Here is a 19,219-nt window from a genome sequence, read left to right as displayed (position 1 = left end):
CAGGCTACTTTAATCAGTTATGCATACTTTTTCGGCACTTGTTGTACCCAAGAAATAATAAAACACAATTAAGGCTGGGGGAAAAAAGGGACATAAAAATAATTACATAGTAGTAACTTTTGCTTACCTGTTGACATGAAACTCTGCAGGGTTGGCATTGCTAGGGCTTTCTCTGCAAACACAATGTTTACAAAGTCTCATTTAAACAAAATGACAGTTGAAACTTGTATGTTCACAAAACTCCATTTAAAAAATATGTTGCCCACTGCCAAATACCAGTAAAATTGCTATGTCACACTGGCTAAAAATTTCAGGCTTGAAATTTTTTTGCAACAGGTGGATTTGGCAAAAATAGTCACTTTTCCTAAGGCTACTTCCAGCTCATCTTCTTTTGACCCTAATCTAGCTGACTGTTTCTCAGATTCAACAGGAGGCACAGGCAAGATTCTGTAGATGTTCTCTAGTCTCGTGGCACAAACACATTGAGAGATTGGGTCTTTCATGGATGATACCTGTAGGTGGGTATATAATTGCTATGATATTTTTAACAAGTCTAGTAATCTCCTTCCCCTTGGCCACTGTCTAATAGATCTGTAAGCTCTGAACACAGTGTGCATCCCAGGATTTGGGAATTGTAAAGCAGACTTTGCCTTGTCTCCAGAGCCCAAGCAGGCAGGATTGGTTGTGTGCTCCTGCATCTATGGATCTTGGAAACTTTGGGGTGAAAACACTGAGGTGTATCAGGAGATCTAGATACTTAAGGACAAAAGGTGTTCATTATTTTCTGGACTGAGGTGTCTACAACATTTAGGTAAGGGATAGAAAGCAATCTGGATCCTTTCCTTGACATACTCCAGTAGAAATAAACCTGATTCATGGGCCATAGCCATCTGCTACAGATTAAGGTTCAAAAGGGGTTAACACTTCCAGAAAATAGGAAATACAGACGTCACTTCATCACCCAGTTGTATGACAAAAGTCAGAATTCATTGATAGCTTTTCCAGGAATTAAGGTTCAGCACCTGGCAGGTTTAAACCTGTAGAACAGAGGAATAATAATTAAAAAAAAAACCACAAAAGAAATAACTCTGCTGCCATTCCACCAGGAACAACTCTCATTGTGAGGGTGACTGGTAGCTGAGTAAATCTGCAATGGCTGTGAATCAGGAAATTACTTGTCAGCCAATTCCAAGTCTTTTTTTGGCACACAAACCTCTTGGGGGGGATAGTGGCAGGAATGAGGCATTTCTGTGTGATCATTTGGGAATTCTATGAATAAAAAGATAAAGTTCACTTGCTATGAATCACAGAAAACCAGAAAACTCTCCCGGCCACAACCAAGAAAGCTTATGAATAAAACTTCATTGAAGAGAAGCCATGGTAGAGTGTGATGTTACTCATAAACAAACACCAGTCAGCTTATGTTCACCATGCCTTGGGACAAGCAGCCAACAATTAAAGAGCTCTCATTTACTCTGGAAATAATGCAATGGCACGCTTCCAGCTTCCAGGGAAGGTCTGGACAGTGACAACATCTGAGCTATCATGGAAGGTGTATGTGGGAGTGATGTTTCATCTCATGCTGATAAGAATATCGGGCTCCCCACGCCACCCCCCCCTTCTGGCAGTGCCTCTGAAACAGGGGCAGCCACCACACTAACAGGAACCTCAGTACAGCACTGTGGGTGAGAAAGATGGTTACAGCCCACCTGATTTGCCAGCCCACCCAAGAAAACATTGAGTCGTGTCAGAAACGACAGATAAAACATTTGCTTTGATTTAGAGTGCTTGCCTTCTATTTAGGGGATGCCAGAGACTCCCAAAGTGTGAGCAAGCAGCAAAGAGAGGATGGCATATAATCTAGTGCTTGAATTTATTTTATATTTATTTTTCTCTCTTCTCTCATAACACTCCACCTTCCCCAGATTTCCTCTAAATCAAGTTCTGCTCCAGTCTGATGCACTTCTTCATAGTTGTATAAACCTGTCTGCTCAAATGTTCCACCTGCAGAAAAGCTGTGCCAGCTTTAACTTCATCAAACCAGCCATAAATCCCACATGTGCCAGAAAGTGCTGCTGAAATGCCAAAGCAAGCCACATTTTCCAGGTCTCCTGCTGGGAAAACGAAGCACCTTTAACCCCAAATGAAGAATTGCAAAAATCAAGGACAACTACAATTGCTTTTGGTAATTGGAAGACCATTAATATAAACACCACTTTCCTCATATGTAAAGCTGTCCTCCCCCCTGCCACCTAAGGATAGTATCTTCATTTATTAGAGCATTGAGGTGCACTCATCTCCTGCTAAAAAGCCCAGAATTATAATGAGGGGAGAAATGTGAATATTCATCTGAGATGGGGAGGCTGTGAGGCCAGTATCTTCTCCTGGGCACTGTGAATAAGGCATCACTGAAAGAATCCTTCAGTCCTGTCACAGCCTCAGGCAAGTGTCCCCAGAATAAGCATGTTAGTCACTACAGTGTCAACCACAGACACTTGACCAAGAACAGAGCTGGCAATTGTCTCCAAAAATAACAGTGCCCTGAAAGTCCCAGGTAGATGGGCCTTGTGATCAACTGACAGTACTGTAAATCAAGGTTAAGCCATTGCTGAAAAGCCAGCTCAGCGAAATAATTGTCAAGAGCCACTTTACTTTTGGCACATCAGATACTGAGAAATGCAGGAATGTGTTAACAAAGGGCCTCTTGACTCAAAAATCTGCCTCTGTGTCACATGAAACACGAGCCATGGCAAATTCAGATAATTAGGGCCTGATCATATTTATGGCAAGATTCAGTATAATGCTGGTTGTGTCACTAGAGCTGGGGCTACTAACAGCAGCAGAGAAAGTGGCCCTATATGTTGAATATATCATGCCTGGACATCTCTGACTCCTGGAAGCTGCTGAGACAGCATCTGCTGCAGGTCAGCTTTCAGCTGGAGGGATTAAGCAGCTCAGGAACTTGGTAACAGGATAGGGGCACTTCCATCCCCACTCCTGGCTGCAGTTCAGCCCAGGTTTACACTGATCTTTGTATCTTTGTGAATGAATGGCTGTGCCAAGAGGGGGACACAGCTGATGTGCTCTCCTTGTGCTCCCAGCAGATGTGCTTCTGCACCATGGAAGTCCAGCCCAGCACAGCTTGGTTATCTTACCAGGGCGAAACTGCTGGGAATGCAGTTAAATGGTCTCATCTGTCCCTCAGAATGAGGCCAAGGCATACTGGTGGGACAGGCATGGCGTTCTTCTAACTAGATGGGGCTTTAGAGATTATTTATGAAAATTACTAGTTCAGCATAGTCCACCCAAATGAAAGCTGGCATTGTCAAGCAATTTGTGAGAAACAGAAATCTTCAGAAATATTTTGTTCTGACAGTAAAATTAATTTTGTTCAAACAACAGCTTAGCTCTTCTAAGCTACAGATTTCCAAGGTAAAAACCTGCTTATAGAGTGCTTGAATGTCAAAATAACCTGGTTAATCCAACAGAAAAAGCAATCCCCTAACTTTCCCTCCAAAATTAAAAAAAAATAGCAGGAAAACACACCAAACATTAGGGATCAGGATACTGCTTTGGGTGCAGGTTGTCTCACTGCATCAGTAGTGACAGGTTAATGGGTCCAGTTTCCCCTGAACTCAGTGAGAGCCAAGGACCAGCCATGTCCCCATGACTCCTCTTCCCTGTAGGGTTTCCAGAGATGCTGAAGAGTGCCTGTAGCCCTGCTGCTGCCCCCATGATGCTGGGTTTGCTGCGAGAGGGAGGAACAGCTCCCTCACTCTGTGGGCTGTGCAGGCTCCCGGGAAGGGCAGCTGGAGCCTCCCAGGGCAGCTGGCAGAGACCCTCTGCAGCTGCAGAAGCAGGACTTGCCCTGGCAGGGTGAGGTAATGACACAGTTGTGGTCTGTTGAGTTGTGTAGCTGGAACAGGAATTTCTCTGGAATCGCTTGCTGCCTATAAATGTAAAAAAGTAGTGTGCTTATACAATGCCGAGACTGAAGGCTTGAGCAGTGGGACAGATAATATAATACTCCTTCTGTGGCAGTGTCATTAAATAGAACTTTGCATAGAAGCCAAAGCACAGCACTACAAATCTCTCTCCCTGGCAAAATCCTCACTGCCTGCATTTTTCTGTATTGCTCATTACCACCAGGAGAATGATTTATTTTGAAATAGGAGGGAGAGGAGACACTTGGCACTGCAGCTTTGAAGAGTTCCAGTCTTCTGTTCTGCAAAAAGTATTCCAGCAGAAATACCATTAAGGAAAAAAGATAAAGGACTGCACATTGAAAGGAAGAAAAATAAAAGATTTTGTACAGTGTGAATGCCTAGATGATTCACATCCTTTTCCCCACTTCCTCAACATACATCCTTACAGTAGTGTGACATCTGTAAGAGTCTTTCCTTTATGGAGAAATTCTCCAAGGAAGGTCAGCACAAGGTGTTTATGCAACAAAATCTCCCCCTGCTCTAGTGTTAATAGTGCTAATAGGAGTGACTGGAAATATGAGGCAGCAAATAACAATGGCCTATTGCATGGCTAGAGGATGGAGGCACTCACTGAGATGGCAAATGTTGACATAAATTCTGAGTACATGACACAAATGACATCTGCAGAGGGGAGGGCATGAGACAGCTGGACACTCTGTGTTTGAGAAATGAGAAACTCTAATTAATTAAGCTGTCATGACCCCTTGGCATAGCAGAAAATACTCTACCTGCTTGCAATGTCTTGTCTATTTTAATGCAGTTCCCCAAGGGGATTCTAAGCACATGGGGCACCTATCAGTTCCCCAGTCTCTTTTAAAAAAGGTTCAAAAGAATTATATCTTTGGTTGGCCCAACACAGTAATGATTTGTTCTTCCTGAAAAAATAAATGCATAATGATATTAAAACTCCCCTCTGCATTTAGTTTTAATTTATTGTGAATTCCTTCAGAATGACAGGAAATGGCCTCAAGTTGTGCCAAGGGAGGTTTAGATTAGATATTAGGAAAAATATCTTCACTGAAAGGGTGGTCAAATATTAGAATTAATTGCCCAGGGAAACACCACACCTGAAAGTGTTCAAAAGTATATGGATACAGCACTGGGGAATATGGCTTAGTGGTAAGCATGGTAGTGATCATGAACTACATGAACATGGTAGTGGTGAACATGAGCTACGAGGATGGTTGGACTTGATGATCTTAGAGGTCTTTACCAATCTGAATGATTCTGTGATTCTGTCATCATCTAGTCATAAACCAGAAGTGCCTTTGAGACAAAACTCCCTAAAAATGCAGCAGCTTGGGGTAATCTGCTCTAGATTTGTGAAAGCTACCAAATTATTACCAGTCTCTATAGTTACAGCTTCATCTTCCCTCTTTTTTAAATGTCTCAGGAAGCCAAGTCTGGAAGATGATTTGAAAAGTGCATTGGAGATGCTGAAGATGAGCAAGTGATTGTTCTCATCCTCCACAATGTGGTGGCCAATGCTCAGTTATGCAGGAGGCATTTTCTGTTTTTTGGACTTCCTGACCAATCCCCCATCTCAGCTGCAGAACTTTGCCTACCCCTCCCAGTCAGGATTTCTGCCATCATTAGCTGTACAGGTTTCCATTGAGTTTTTCCCACTGTTATCTGTGTGATGGGCAGCTGTCACTCTGCTGCTGCCCCTTCCCTGGCTAAGCAGCCCTGGGAGGCAGCTGAGTTGTGTAAACTGGGTAGTGGGGCTGTGCTGACCCATTTGTCAGGAATGAATCACTGGCTGCACAGCTCAGGGTTTATGAAAGAATTCCAACATTTGATCATGTATGTGTAGGACTCCCAGTTAAATCGGATTGATAACCCGTTGCCAGTTCAGTACAAGGGGAAATACCAGTGCTGACGATATGACAGCTTTCAGTCAGGCACCTGTGGGAATGGGACAGTGTGACAGGGAACAGGCTATTAGAGCATGCCATGTCACAACCCCAGAAAATCCCAGAGCAGAGCAGTGTAACAATTACAAACTCATTAGGTACTTGTCTTCTTTCATTAGATCTTGTCTAACCTCATTAAACTAACAACCTAAGCAATGGCAATAAACCCCTCCCTCAGCAAACACTGTAGCTCTAATTGGCATTAAGAGGAGATACTCTGGCCCCTCTGTGTGTCAGAAAGGTGCTGCCCTCCAGCCCTGGCTCCTTTGTGGCAGCCAGCACTGCCTATACCTGCTACCTTCAAGGCCAGGCAGCTCCCACCTTCTCCAGGAGCAAAGACAGAGGGAGAGGCAGTTGTACAACAACAGCTCTTCCATAGTGCTGGGAAAGGGAATTCAGATCAAATTTTGCTATGCCCTGCTAATACTGAATGCTAGTAAGGCTCTCCAGCAGCAGAGTGTAGACCACTGCATGACCTGTGAGACTCTGCCTGGAGGACTGACACTGCCAAAGATGCTCCTACAACCGAGAGAGCACTTGGCCCTCGTGTACTGAGTTTTTACATTCTTTAAATACTGCACAAAATTATATTTCCACATCAAACTATGATAAAAATTGGCAATACACAGCAGATTTACTCACTCAGATTTATTCTTGTACCAGCAGCAGTGAAAATCTGCCTCATTGGTTTACTCCATGTAGTTCCATTTGTGGAATTATTCATTAGCACTTCATTTATAAATCAGACTTTAGAAAAATTATTGGCAGCATCTCCCACTTTCAAATTCCAAACTTTAATAAAAATAGATTTCCTTTTCAATGTTCTGTGTACACAGTATCTAGCAATAATTTTTTAATAATGTTTGTAAAAATCAGTTATAAATCTTTACCACCATCTTTTGTTTATACCATGGGTGTGCCATTGAGCCCAAGTTTTATTTAAAAAGGGAGATGCACAGAGGACAGGTCCTTTTAGTCCCCGACTGTTTCCCTAAATTGTTGCCCAAGGAAGAAGGACTATTTTGCTTCACCTTTCATAACTGGTTGGACATCAGCTTTCTGACTTGCTTCAGAAAATCTGCTGCTTTTGGCTCCTTGAGGTACAGCTACAGGACTGGACCAGGGGCTGATGCTGAAGAGTTAATTGGGTTGGTGAAGCCTCCCTGGTCCTCCCTGCCAGCTCCCAGCCCACCCAGTCATGGGATTAAGGCACAATTTGACATCTTGAGGAAGGGCAATTGCTTGCTAAGATGATGTGATCTGACCACATGCCAAGCCCCCATGCCTCCTTATCCATTTAGAAACTGATTAGCACAGTGTGCGTTTTGCTCAGACATATCTGAAAATATTAATAAATGACGAGATTGATAGTGCAAACTATTCCTCATATAAATGCTAACCTCCTCCCAGCTAGTGCCATGTCTCATAGGTTTTCAACTTCCATAAAAGACCAAGCTCTTGGAGACTAGTGCAGCCTTCTGCTCCTGCTCTGGTGAAGAGGAAAATCCATTGCAGGTCATGACAGGTATGTCCATTGGCCATTTCTTCTCCACAGGCACAGGCAAAACCCAGTGTCAAATTCCCTCTCTAATCAAATTTGGTTTTGTAAGTGTAATTTTAAAAATAAAAACGTAGTTTTACAAATCAAGAAGGTTTTAACTCACATCCTCAGGGATATGAGTAGATAAAGCTTGTCTGCTTTAGTGGTGAAACACCAGCAAGTTATTTTCCTGTCTAATAAGGAGAAGGCAAATTTTGCTGAAAAATAAATTACATCGCAGTGCATGCATTAATTGTAAAAATTCATTTGGTTAACAGAAATAGTTAAAAACCCCAGCTACTCATCTTATGCTATAATCAAGAAAATACTGGGAGATAAATATTGCTGTTTACTATTTATAAGTGCTAATAAGTCTCATCCCATGAAGTAAACAATTTTCATTTTCAGTCCAAGAGATTCTCTTTACTGAAAGAAAAAAGCACAATCTGATTTTTCAAAACACACCAAAAACGGTCAACATGAGAGAGGCCAGTATTTACTTACAGAATTTCCTTCTCTTGTGATAATCCCCATCATTTCTCATCCTATATGACTCTCCTGCATATTTCAATTTACATGGCACATTTGCTCTGATGATTTATTAAATTAAATGGAAAAAGAGGAGGATGGGGAAGAGAGCCCTTATGTGGGAAGAGGTTTAGAATAGTTCCAAAAGAAAGCACATTATGAGACAGATGATAATCATAACTGGGGCACTTCTGTAATCTGTTTTTCAAGTAATATGAATTTAAAGCTTAGCTATATTTTTCCCCCTTGATTGAACTATATTGTGGTGGTGGTTTTTTGTTTGTTTTGGGCAATTTTTTTTTGTTTTTTATTAATTTGGGGTGTGTGTATGGGTGTGTTGTTTTGTTTTATTAAAGGAATACTTTAAGTACAACAGCAGTGAGAAACAATGTGGTGGATGTAAGGAGCACTTGATACCAGGGCTTCAGCACTTCACAGAGAGAACACTGAGGGCAAGGCCTGTGGTTTACAGATCAACACCTCCTGTTAGTGGTGCTTTCCAGGAAGCCTCTTCATGCTGTAAGAATGGTCTAAAATTATCAGGCTGGGCTCTGCATTTCCTTGAAAGTAAAACAAGATTTTGTACCCCGTGAAGAAATGTTACCCACCTTCTGCTTCCACATACTAAATGCCCTGTATTATTATTCATCTGTGGTTATTTTACTACCAGGATGATGGAAAGGAAAAATGTACAAATTCAAAAATGTGTCTGTAGATGGAATGGAGGCATGTACCTATTACATTAGAGACTCTGTCGTCTGCTGTGATAACAAATACATATGGCAGCAAGAAACTCGAGAAACCCCACAGACCCCTGAGCAGATCACCCTGTGCACGAAATGTGATCAGGCTATTGTTTAAGACCTCTTTTAGTGGATGAAAATATTTCTCTGTCAACGCTGTGAAGGTAAAACCAGCTCAAATTATCTGCTGTGTAAGCACCACTCACATGAATGAAATATGCCCAGGGACTATGAATCTTGCGACAGACCTTTCCTGGCTGTATTATCCATAGCAGACTCTACATTTCCAGATAGAAAACACATTTCTTTGCTCCTTTGTATTTGTTTACCTTGGTCTTCTCATTTCTACTTCACATTACTGATATCTGCGAGGTAGCTGGCTCTGTCAGGATGATAAAACTGACAACTTCAGAGCCGCACATCCTTTTTCTAAAAAGAAAGCAGTTTGCTGGAACTGCTTACAAGAAATTCAAGCATGAAGGCTCACTTGTGAACATGGCCAAAGCCCTTTCTGGGAAGCACTGAGGACAGGCACTGTCATTTTTTGTTTGGAATTGTCCATGGCGAGGCTGTGGAGCTTCTTAACAACATTGGCACCAGTGCTGCACTTTCTGTAGAGCACATCACCACTTCCCCTAAACACAAGACCAGCAGCAGTGAGAAAAAAGAAGAGCTATGAGGTACAAGTTGGAACAATTTAAGAATTTGGTATGTGTACAGAGTGGAGAACATCACAAAACCAAATTAACCACTTTAGAGACCCCAAATTAAGTAGAACTGTCTGAAAAATAGTTAAGATGACTACAGCAAGCAATACTCTCACTAAAATTCTTTAAATTTTGAATGTAAAGAATTTTAAAATTCCATCTCCTAAAATTTTAAAATTTAAAATTTTCCCTCTCCTAAAATTAATTTTAATATTTAACCTGAAGCATTGAAGGCACTTATAAATAAAGCAGCCATCAATAAGTACTTTTAACTGCTACTTCTCTATGGAGATTTGCTGGCTTATCTTTGCCATCACTACATGCAAGCTGAGAGAGTAGGAGCATCCCAAGGAGGACAACAGGCTGGCTTCTGCTTTGGTGGAGCAGGTGCTCCCCAGAACTGCCCACCCTGCACTGCCATAGGTACAACACATCCCACGAGCAGCAGCATGAAAAAAATCTCAAATGCAGCACAAAAAATACAAACAGCTGAACAAAGGAGCACTCTGCAGTCAAGTAAAAAGAAACTAAAGTCTTGTTCCTTTCCTAGAAATATTTGTACCAGTTTAAGATTATAGTAGAGACATTTTCCCAGGGAATAAAGTAATCTTGTTTTTCTGAAGATAACAGTACAAGCCTAAAACAAAAAAGGTATGGAGTTATTGTATCCATTCCAAAAATTTAATTACTGAATACACTTCCGCACAAAAACAACACACTAATATGAAATCAACTCCTCTTTATCCATCTGACTTGTTCTTATGAGTCATGCTAAAAGAATAGCAAATGTTTTTCAGATGCAAAATCTGAAAAATTTCAACATATCTCAAAGCACGAACCTTTTAATGGTTCAATGACATACTAAACCAAGCATAGTTCCTTTTATTTCAGTTTAATTCAAATTCCAAACTCTTCTGGCAGATCCTACATAGAGGATCTTTGCCCTGTTAAGTCTCATTTCTGCTAATCATCTGCTGAAAGCTGAATAAATATGCTTTCAGGGCAGCCAATGTGCTTTGAGGGCTTTGGCTGTCTCTGGATATGTAGGATCCAAATTTTCTTCATTCTTGGTTCTTTTGCTTGTTGCTGTAGTTTTGAGAAAGATTGTGTTAATTCCTTGAGAGTTTTCCAAGCTTTCTTTTTTCTTTTTTAACTTCAGTAATTATTTCCACATCTTTGAGTGCTTCCAGCTTTAGAAAATTTTCCAGGATTCCTCCTGGTGGTCACTTTCCCCATCACATAAAGGTGGTAAGCATGCCACATTTGTTTTTCAGTAACTGGAAGGCCTATAGCTAGCTTTGGAATAAAATTACTCCAAAGCCAGCCTTGGCTCTGTTTCAGTTTCAAAGTTACTTCTTACTTCTACACAGCATTAATTTGGGGATATAGCAAACACATTTCTCCTAATTTTGAAATCTGACTCAAGGGTTTTAAGTGTTGTTTTCACTCACACTGAAGTAGATCTCTCCACTTTAAGGAAACATTTACAACATATTTTCAACCAGTTTGAGGTTTAAAATCTTCTTAAGATGATGGCCTTCACAATGATCCCTTTCCATCACAGCTGAATTTAAAATACTTCTTTGAGTGTACACTCAATTTTCCATGCTGAATGAGACTTGGTTTAGAAAGCCACTCTTTTGGACAGGATGGATTTCCAACGTAAGTTTTGAAGTGTATCACAAAAGTTAGGGAGAGGTAGGGAAAATCAAAACAGTAAAGACACTTTCAGAGTGATGGGCATCCCCTGGCAAAGAGGACTTGCTGGTGATCTACTCATAACAGCAGGGTTGACTCGACTGTCCTCACTCATGGAAGGAGGCCAAGGCATTTGAAGGGAGCTTTACTGAGGAAGTGAGGCAAAGCTCATTGTGAGGGTGACAAGAATTAGCTCTTCAGCTGGACAAAAAAGCCAATCTCTCTTGTTCAGTCCTCTCCTAAAAGCTGTGCCTTAACCCATACAACCAACTGTGGTTTTATACGCATTTCCATTTGGAAGTCTGAAAGACAGGGTGATCTAGGGCTCTGTGATGCTTTAATTGGTTCACTTGGGAGCCACCCAGATTTGAATTCCTTATTTATGTTAATCACAGGCTGAAAATTCTCTTTCTGCCAGAGAAGTTCTTCCTATTCCACCCTCATTTAACGTCATAGCAGGGTGTCTTGGTTAGACAAGACAGGAGTCTGTGAAAGAGGGCAAAGCCTCCTGTGCAATGGAGAACGGCAAACCCCCCTCCCTCTGAATTACGAGGATCTTTAAATTAAAAGGCTCTCAGGCAAAGATATGGGAGTGGGAGTAACAATTCTTTACTAGGAGAAAACTAGACAACAATTTAAAAAGGAAAATGCAATCGGTACAAACAAAACTAGTGAAAGAAAAAGTCTAGAACCTGAGGAATGCCAGTATCAGGTTTTGCTGGGACAATTGCTTTCCCTTGCAATAGTTGATGAGTTGCAGCTGAAGTGGTGATCTTTAGAAGGGTATAATTTTCCTCTGAAGATCTGGTGGCAGTGGGGCCGGTCTTCCTCTGCGCCGGGGTTGCCTCTGAGCTCCGCTGCCGTCGCCTCTGCGCGCGCCGGCTGCTTCGCTGCGAGTGCCGCCGAAGAGAGAGAGAGCGAGAGCTGCTTTTCTGGGAATCCCGCGCAGAGAGAGAGAGCTGCTTCTCTCGGAGTCCCGCGAAGAAGAGGGAGAGCTGCTTCTCTCGGAATCCCGCGAAGAGAGAGTGAGAGAGCTGCTTCTCTCGGAGTCCCGCGAAGAAGAGAGTGAGAGAGCTGCTTCTCTCGGAGTCCCGCGAAGAAGAGTGAGAGCTGCTTCCCCCCTCTGGGTGGGACCCCTCACGGCGTTACATTTTTTCAGCCTTTCATTGAATCAGTCAAAGGTGTATACACAAACCATTGTCTCTGAGAGAGATAACAAAAAACCTGTCCAACCGGTTCGCCTTCGACAGATGGCAAATGGAATACAAGCTTATCTTACAACCCAGGACATTATCCACCCCTTATTCTATTTCCATCTGCACACCATGAAATCTTACACCCAGTTCTCTCTTAAGACTAAGTTTCCCTGTGGTACACAGCGGGTCTCCCCATCTTCCTGCATTACCCACCAAGTGTAACCAGGTCCTTGAGCAAAGACAATCCCACGAATGGGTTGGTCTTTGCCTGAGGTGGGATTAATCCAAACAGTTTTCCCTAAAATACTTTTCATATGTACTACAGGGACCTTATCTCCATCTACTGCGTGTAAGGGTTCTGACTGAGCAGGGCCAGCTCGATTGACAGACCCCCGGGTGTTGACCATCCAGGTTGCTTTTGCCAGGTTAATTTCCCAGTTTCTAAATGTTCCCCCACCGAGTGCCTTCAGGGTAGTCTTAAGGAGTCCGTTGCACCGTTCAACTTTGCCGGCAGCTGGAGCATGATAGGGAATATGATATATCCATTCGATACCATGTTCTCTGGCCCAGGTGTTGATAAGGCTGTTCTTGAAATGGGTGCCGTTGTCAGACTCAATTCTCTCAGGGGTGCCGTGTCTCCACAGGACTTGTTTTTCCAAGCCTAAGATGGTGTTCCGGGCAGTGGCATGAGGTACAGGGAAAGTCTCCAGCCATCCAGTGGTGGCTTCTACCATGGTCAGCACGTAGCGCTTGCCTTGGCGTGTCTGGGGCAGTGTGATGTAGTCAATCTGCCAGGCCTCCCCATACTTGTACTTGGACCACCGCCCACCATACCATAGGGGCTTCACCCTCTTGGCCTGTTTGATGGCAGCACACGTCTCACAGTCATGGATAACCTGGGAAACACTGTCCATGGTTAGATCCACCCCTCGGTCTCGTGCCCACTTGTAGGTGGCATCTCTGCCCTGATGACCTGAGGCATCATGAGCCCATCGAGCCAGGAACAACTCCCCCTTATGGTGCCAATCTAAGTCTATCTTTGACACCTCTATTTTTGCTGCCTGATCTACCTGCTCGTTGTTCCGGTGCTCCTCATTAGCCCGACTTTTGGGGACATGGGCATCTACATGACGGACTTTCACCGTCAGCTTTTCCACCCGAGAGGCAATGTCTTTCCATATATCAGCAGCCCAGATTGGCTTTCCTCTACGTTGCCAGTTGGCCTTTCTCCACCTTCCCAGCCAGCCCCACAGAGCATTGGCTACCATCCATGAATCAGTATAAAGGTAGAGCTTTGGCCACTTCTCCCTTTCAGCAATGTCCAGAGCCAGCTGAACGGCCTTGAGTTCAGCGAGTTGGCTCGATCCACCTTCTCCTTCGGTAGCTTGTGCAACTTGGCGTGTGGGGCTCCATACGGCTGCTTTCCACTTCCGGTTCATCCCTACGATGCGACAGGAACCGTCAGTGAAAAGAGCGTAGCAGGTCTCCTCTGCTGGTAGTTGGTTGTATGGTGGAGCTTCTTCAGCCCTTGCCACTTGTACCTGCTCCTCATCATCAGTGAGACCAAAGTTTTCACCTTCTGGCCAGTTCGTAATTATCTCCAAAATCCCAGGGCGATTCAGGTTTCCAATACGGGCGCGTTGAGTGATGAGGGCAATCCATTTGCTCCATGTGGCGTCAGTGGCATGGTGGGTAGTAGGAACCTTTCCTTTAAACATCCACCCCAGCACCGGTAGTCGGGGTGCCAGGAGGAGTTGTGTTTCTGTGCCAATTACTTCCGAGGCTGCTTGAACTCCTTCAAAGGCAGCCAAGATTTCCTTCTCTGTGGGAGTGTAGTTGGCTTCAGACCCTCTGTAACTTCGGCTCCAGAATCCCAGTGGTCGGCCTCGAGTCTCCCCAGGCACTTTCTGCCAAAGGCTCCAAGACAACCCATGGTTCCCGGCTGCAGAGTAGAGCACATTCTTGACCTCTGGTCCCGTTCTGACTGGGCCAAGGGCTACAGCATGAGCGATCTCCTGCTTGATCTGGGTGAAGGCTTGTTGCTGCTCAGGGCCCCAGTGGAAATCATTCTTCTTTCGGGTAACCAGATAAAGAGGGCTCACAATCTGGCTATACTCAGGAATGTGCATTCTCCAGAAACCTATGGCACCCAGGAAAGCTTGTGTTTCCTTTTTGCTGGTTGGTGGGGACATAGCTGTGATCTTGTTGATGACCTCAGTGGGAATCTGGCGCCGTCCATCTTGCCATTTCACTCCCAGGAACTGGATCTCTCGGGCAGGTCCCTTGACTTTGCTCTTCTTGACGGCAAAGCCAGCTTCTAGTAGTATCTGGATGATCCTCTCACCTTTCTCAAACACTTCTGCCGCTGTGCTCCCCCACACAATGATGTCATCAATGTATTGCAGGTGTTCTGGAGCCTCACCCTTTTCTAGTGCAGCCTGGATCAGTCCATGGCAGATGGTGGGGCTGTGTTTCCACCCCTGGGGCAGTCGGTTCCAGGTGTACTGCACGCCCCTCCAGGTGAAAGCAAACTGAGGCCTGCATTCTGCTGCCAGAGGAATGGAGAAAAACGCATTAGCAATATCAATGGTGGCATACCACTTTGCTGCCTTGGACTCCAGCTCGTACTGGAGTTCCAGCATATCCGGTACAGCAGCGCTCAGCGGTGGAGTCACTTCATTTAAGCCACGATAGTCCACAGTCAATCTCCATTCTTTGTCAGATTTGCGCACAGGCCAGATGGGGCTGTTGAAGGGTGAGTGGGTTTTGCTGACCACCCCTTGGCTCTCCAGCTCCCGAATCATTTTGTGGATGGGGATCACGGCATCTCGATCCGTCCGATACTGCCGGCGGTGCACTGTCGAGGTCGCAATTGGCACGCGTTGTTCTTCCACCCTTAGGAGTCCTACTGCAGAGGGGTTTTCTGACAGTCCAGGCAAGGTGTTCAATTGCTTAATGTCTTCTGCCTCTACAGCGGCTATTCCAAAAGCCCACCTGAGTCCCTTTGGGTCTTTGTAATATCCGTTCCGGAGGAAGTCTATGCCTAGGATACACGGAGCATCTGGGCCAGTCACTATAGGGTGTTTCTTCCACTCCTTCCCAGTCAGGCTCACCTCAGCTTCCACCAGAGTCAATTGTTGTGATCCCCCTGTCACACCAGCAATGGAAACAGGCTCTGCCCCCACATGTCCCGATGGTATCAGAGTACACTGTGCACCAGTATCAACTAAAGCATCATATTTTTGTGGCTCTGATGTGCCAGGCCATCGGATCCACACTGTCCAGAAGATCCGGTTTTCCCGTGCCTCTCCCTGGCTAGAGACAGGGCCCCTCTAACACTGGTTATCATTCCTTCCCTGGGCATACATACTAGAGGTCCCTTCAAGGGGGTCTGACAGATCGTACCCACAAGCTTGGTCACGGGAGGTTGAGGCTACTTTCACTTTGGTGGAACTCCCCCGGTTAGAGTTTCCCTCCTTGAGTTGACGGACCCGTGCTGCCAGGACAGAGGTGGGTTTCCCATCCCACCTCCCCATGTCTTCCCCATGGTCACGCAGGAAGAACCACAGATTAGCCCTTGGGGTGTACCCTCTCTCTCTAGCTGGGGATTGTTGGGTGCTGATTCTGGGGCCTGTGACTCTCACGGGTGCTGTATTAACCTTCCTTATCTCCTCCCTCATCTCCTCTTTAAACTCCTTAATCACAGCTGAGATATGAGCCTGCATTGGGCCATTAATCATACTCTCATAATTCCTAAGTTTGTTGGCAACAGAACCTATTGTCTCCCGGTGGGTGTCAGCATTGATCGTTGCAATGAAGGTGGCGTATTGAGATGGCCCAAGATTTGCCAGACTCCACAGCATTTGTCCCGTACACCTGACCTTGTCAGGGTCATTATTGTGTCGTCCATCCCTCCCAAAGAGTACCTCCAATACTGCCACTTCTCTCAGCTGTTGGATCCCTTCCTCGAGGGTCTTCCAGCGCATTTTATGATGGTGCTCTTGCATTCTCTCTCTGTGGATAAACCTCTCCCTGACACTCATTAAGAGCCGCTCCCAGAGAGAAAGGGACCCTGGTTCCCTTACAAAAACCTGATTTATACCCGAGTCCTGGGTCAAGGGTCCCAAGTTCCTTGCCTCACCACCGTCCAGCTGCACGCCTGTACCCATAAGATCCCAAACCCGGAGTAGCCAGGTAGCATAAGCCTCACGCCCTCGTCGCACAATGTCTTTATGCAGATTGCGAAGACTTTCGTACGTCAGGGACTCGGTGATGATAGCAATCTCTGGCTCCCCTGTGGGTTGTGAGGTTCCTCCATTCCTGTCCCTATCTGCAGGGTGCTCTGCTTTCACCTTAGACTTCCTTGTTTCTACCGGGGCCACTGCTGCTGACCGTGACTGCCCTTGTGGTTCAGCTGGAACCTGGACAGTTGTAACATTAGTGGGTTCCACAGCTGTACTATTAGACTGTCCCTCCTCAAGGCAAAGGGCCAGTTTCTCACCAGCTGGGGAAATGCACTCCTTCAGCATCTCTCGTATCTCCTTAACCAGAACCCTCACCCAATCTGGGTGGTTCATTTCTGAGGTGGGCTGTGGGGCAGGGTCAGGCTCTGGAGCAGCAGCATCTCGAGTCTGTGGTGTAGGTGTGAGGGTAGTTATCCAGGTTAATCTTCCCTTATCTCTGAATGCTAAATATAACAGGACTATCAGCAACACCACCCATTGTATGGTATCATTAGCACTTAAAAAGGATCTTAACCCTTTGAGAACTGGTGGAACAGACCCAAAAAGATGGTTAAAAGGTTGAGAGAAAGTTTGCCCAGGTGCTATTTCCTCGCAGTAGGTACCGTTATTAAAGTAACCCCAAAAACATACAGTTAACGTGTGATAGCTATGAATCCATGTACCTGCCTTCCAGAGGAAATTAAAGATCCATGAATTCCTCACCCAATTAACCCAGAAGCCAAACTTGATAACAGACACCGTAGCCTTAGTCATAGGACTCATTTTTAGATAAGGGTCTGCAAATGGGAAAAGTATAGCTACGATCACATGCCACCCAAACCAAGGTAAACTAGACCACATGGTGATGCTGAAGATGTTTTTACACACAACAAAACCAAATTACTTAAGAACTGTTAATCCTTTTTCCCTCTCAATGCCCTCGGGCCCCACGTTGGGCGCCAAATTCTGTCTTGGTTAGACAAGACAGGAGTCTGTGAAAGAGGGCAAAGCCTCCTGTGCAATGGAGAACGGCAAACCCCCCTCCCTCTGAATTACGAGGATCTTTAAATTAAAAGGCTCTCAGGCAAAGATATGGGAGTGGGAGTAACAATTCTTTACTAGGAGAAAACTAGACAACAATTTAAAAAGGAAAATGCAATCGGTACAAACAAAACTAGTGAAAGAAAAAGTCTAGAACCTGAGGAATGCCAGTATCAGGTTTTGCTGGGACAATTGCTTTCCCTTGCAATAGTTGATGAGTTGCAGCTGAAGTGGTGATCTTTAGAAGGGTATAATTTTCCTCTGAAGATCTGGTGGCAGTGGGGCCGGTCTTCCTCTGCGCCGGGGTTGCCTCTGAGCTCCGCTGCCGTCGCCTCTGCGCGCGCCGGCTGCTTCGCTGCGAGTGCCGCCGAAGAGAGAGAGAGCGAGAGCTGCTTTTCTGGGAATCCCGCGCAGAGAGAGAGAGCTGCTTCTCTCGGAGTCCCGCGAAGAAGAGGGAGAGCTGCTTCTCTCGGAATCCCGCGAAGAGAGAGTGAGAGAGCTGCTTCTCTCGGAGTCCCGCGAAGAAGAGAGTGAGAGAGCTGCTTCTCTCGGAGTCCCGCGAAGAAGAGTGAGAGCTGCTTCCCCCCTCTGGGTGGGACCCCTCACGGCGTTACATTTTTTCAGCCTTTCATTGAATCAGTCAAAGGTGTATACACAAACCATTGTCTCTGAGAGAGATAACAAAAAACCTGTCCAACCGGTTCGCCTTCGACAGATGGCAAATGGAATACAAGCTTATCTTACAACCCAGGACACAGGGAAACATACATGAATGCAATTAACATTTATGTTCTTGACTTGACTTGGACAGAAAAAAATAGTCTCTGTCAGCTAGTGTAAAATTTACTACTTCTATTTTTATTTTAAGATGAATTAAATAGCTCAGGCTTTTGAAAAGTAACAGACAAGGGCTATGCACCCATCAATTCTACTTCGTAGTCTCAAATGTTACATGTATATATTTGGGTCATAAAAAAAAACTCAACAGGATAAACCAAAGGGTTTTCAAAAATGCAGATCAACTTCCCCATTCCTGGGTTTATAATTCTCTGACTCTTTAAGAAGTTGGAAGGAACTAAGTTTTACCCCATGGAAAAGCAAGACTCAGCCAACTCTGTTGCATGCTCCAAAAGCTCACGGGGAGACTTTGAAAGTGTCTGCCTACATCAGCACATGGCTTGGAGTCACAGAAGTGGATTGTCAGAGTGGAAGAGCAGGTGCTGAGGACCTAAGGACCATGCTGTAGGAGCTTCGTGAGCTTTACCTCACACAAGTCTCCACTCCACAACCATGCACTAAATGTCCATAACCAGCCAGGGGCATGATGTGTGGTGGACTGCATCTTCCCACTGAGTTTCCTCTGAAAAGTACCAAAACTGTATGCTTCAAGACCACCCTGTGACAGAGCCGAAGCACAGTCAAGCATGATGCTTGGATAAAACACTTCAAACACACGCTCCTGGTCCAAACAATACCTATGGAGACAAAAGGACAGTGACCGACAAAGCCAATGAGCGGCATCTCCTTCTGCCCCAGGAACTGTGACAGAACAAAGTGCCACCTCTCCTCAGCCCTACTACAACTTTCTAACTTCATGTAGCGAAAGGAGGCTGTCACACCTCTTCTTTCCCTGACATTCATTCT

General features: G+C 44.9%; 2 protein-coding genes across 3 annotated transcripts in view; both read right to left on the bottom strand.

The window, feature by feature from the left end:
• The window catches only part of SH3RF3 (SH3 domain containing ring finger 3), a 322,774-nt gene that overhangs the window by 179,337 nt on the left and 124,218 nt on the right, over window positions 1-19,219 (bottom strand). The gene's annotated exons all lie outside the window — the stretch shown is intronic.
• Window positions 14,988-19,219, bottom strand: part of LOC146768767 (uncharacterized) — a 127,866-nt gene continuing 123,634 nt past the window's right edge. Inside the window, exon 2 of the mRNA XM_085558364.1 lies at window positions 14,988-19,050. Coding sequence (XP_085414490.1) covers window positions 15,644-17,395 — 1,752 coding nt within the window. The 5' untranslated portion in view covers window positions 17,396-19,050 and the 3' untranslated portion in view covers window positions 14,988-15,643. The remainder of the gene's footprint in view (window positions 19,051-19,219) is intronic.

Source organism: Lonchura striata, chromosome 1 (assembly GCF_050655825.1).
Source record: "Lonchura striata isolate lonStrDom1 chromosome 1, ASM5065582v1, whole genome shotgun sequence".
NCBI lineage: Eukaryota > Metazoa > Chordata > Aves > Passeriformes > Estrildidae > Lonchura > Lonchura striata.
Note: the sequence above shows the minus strand (reverse complement) of the source record. Positions and strands in the feature narration are given on the sequence as shown.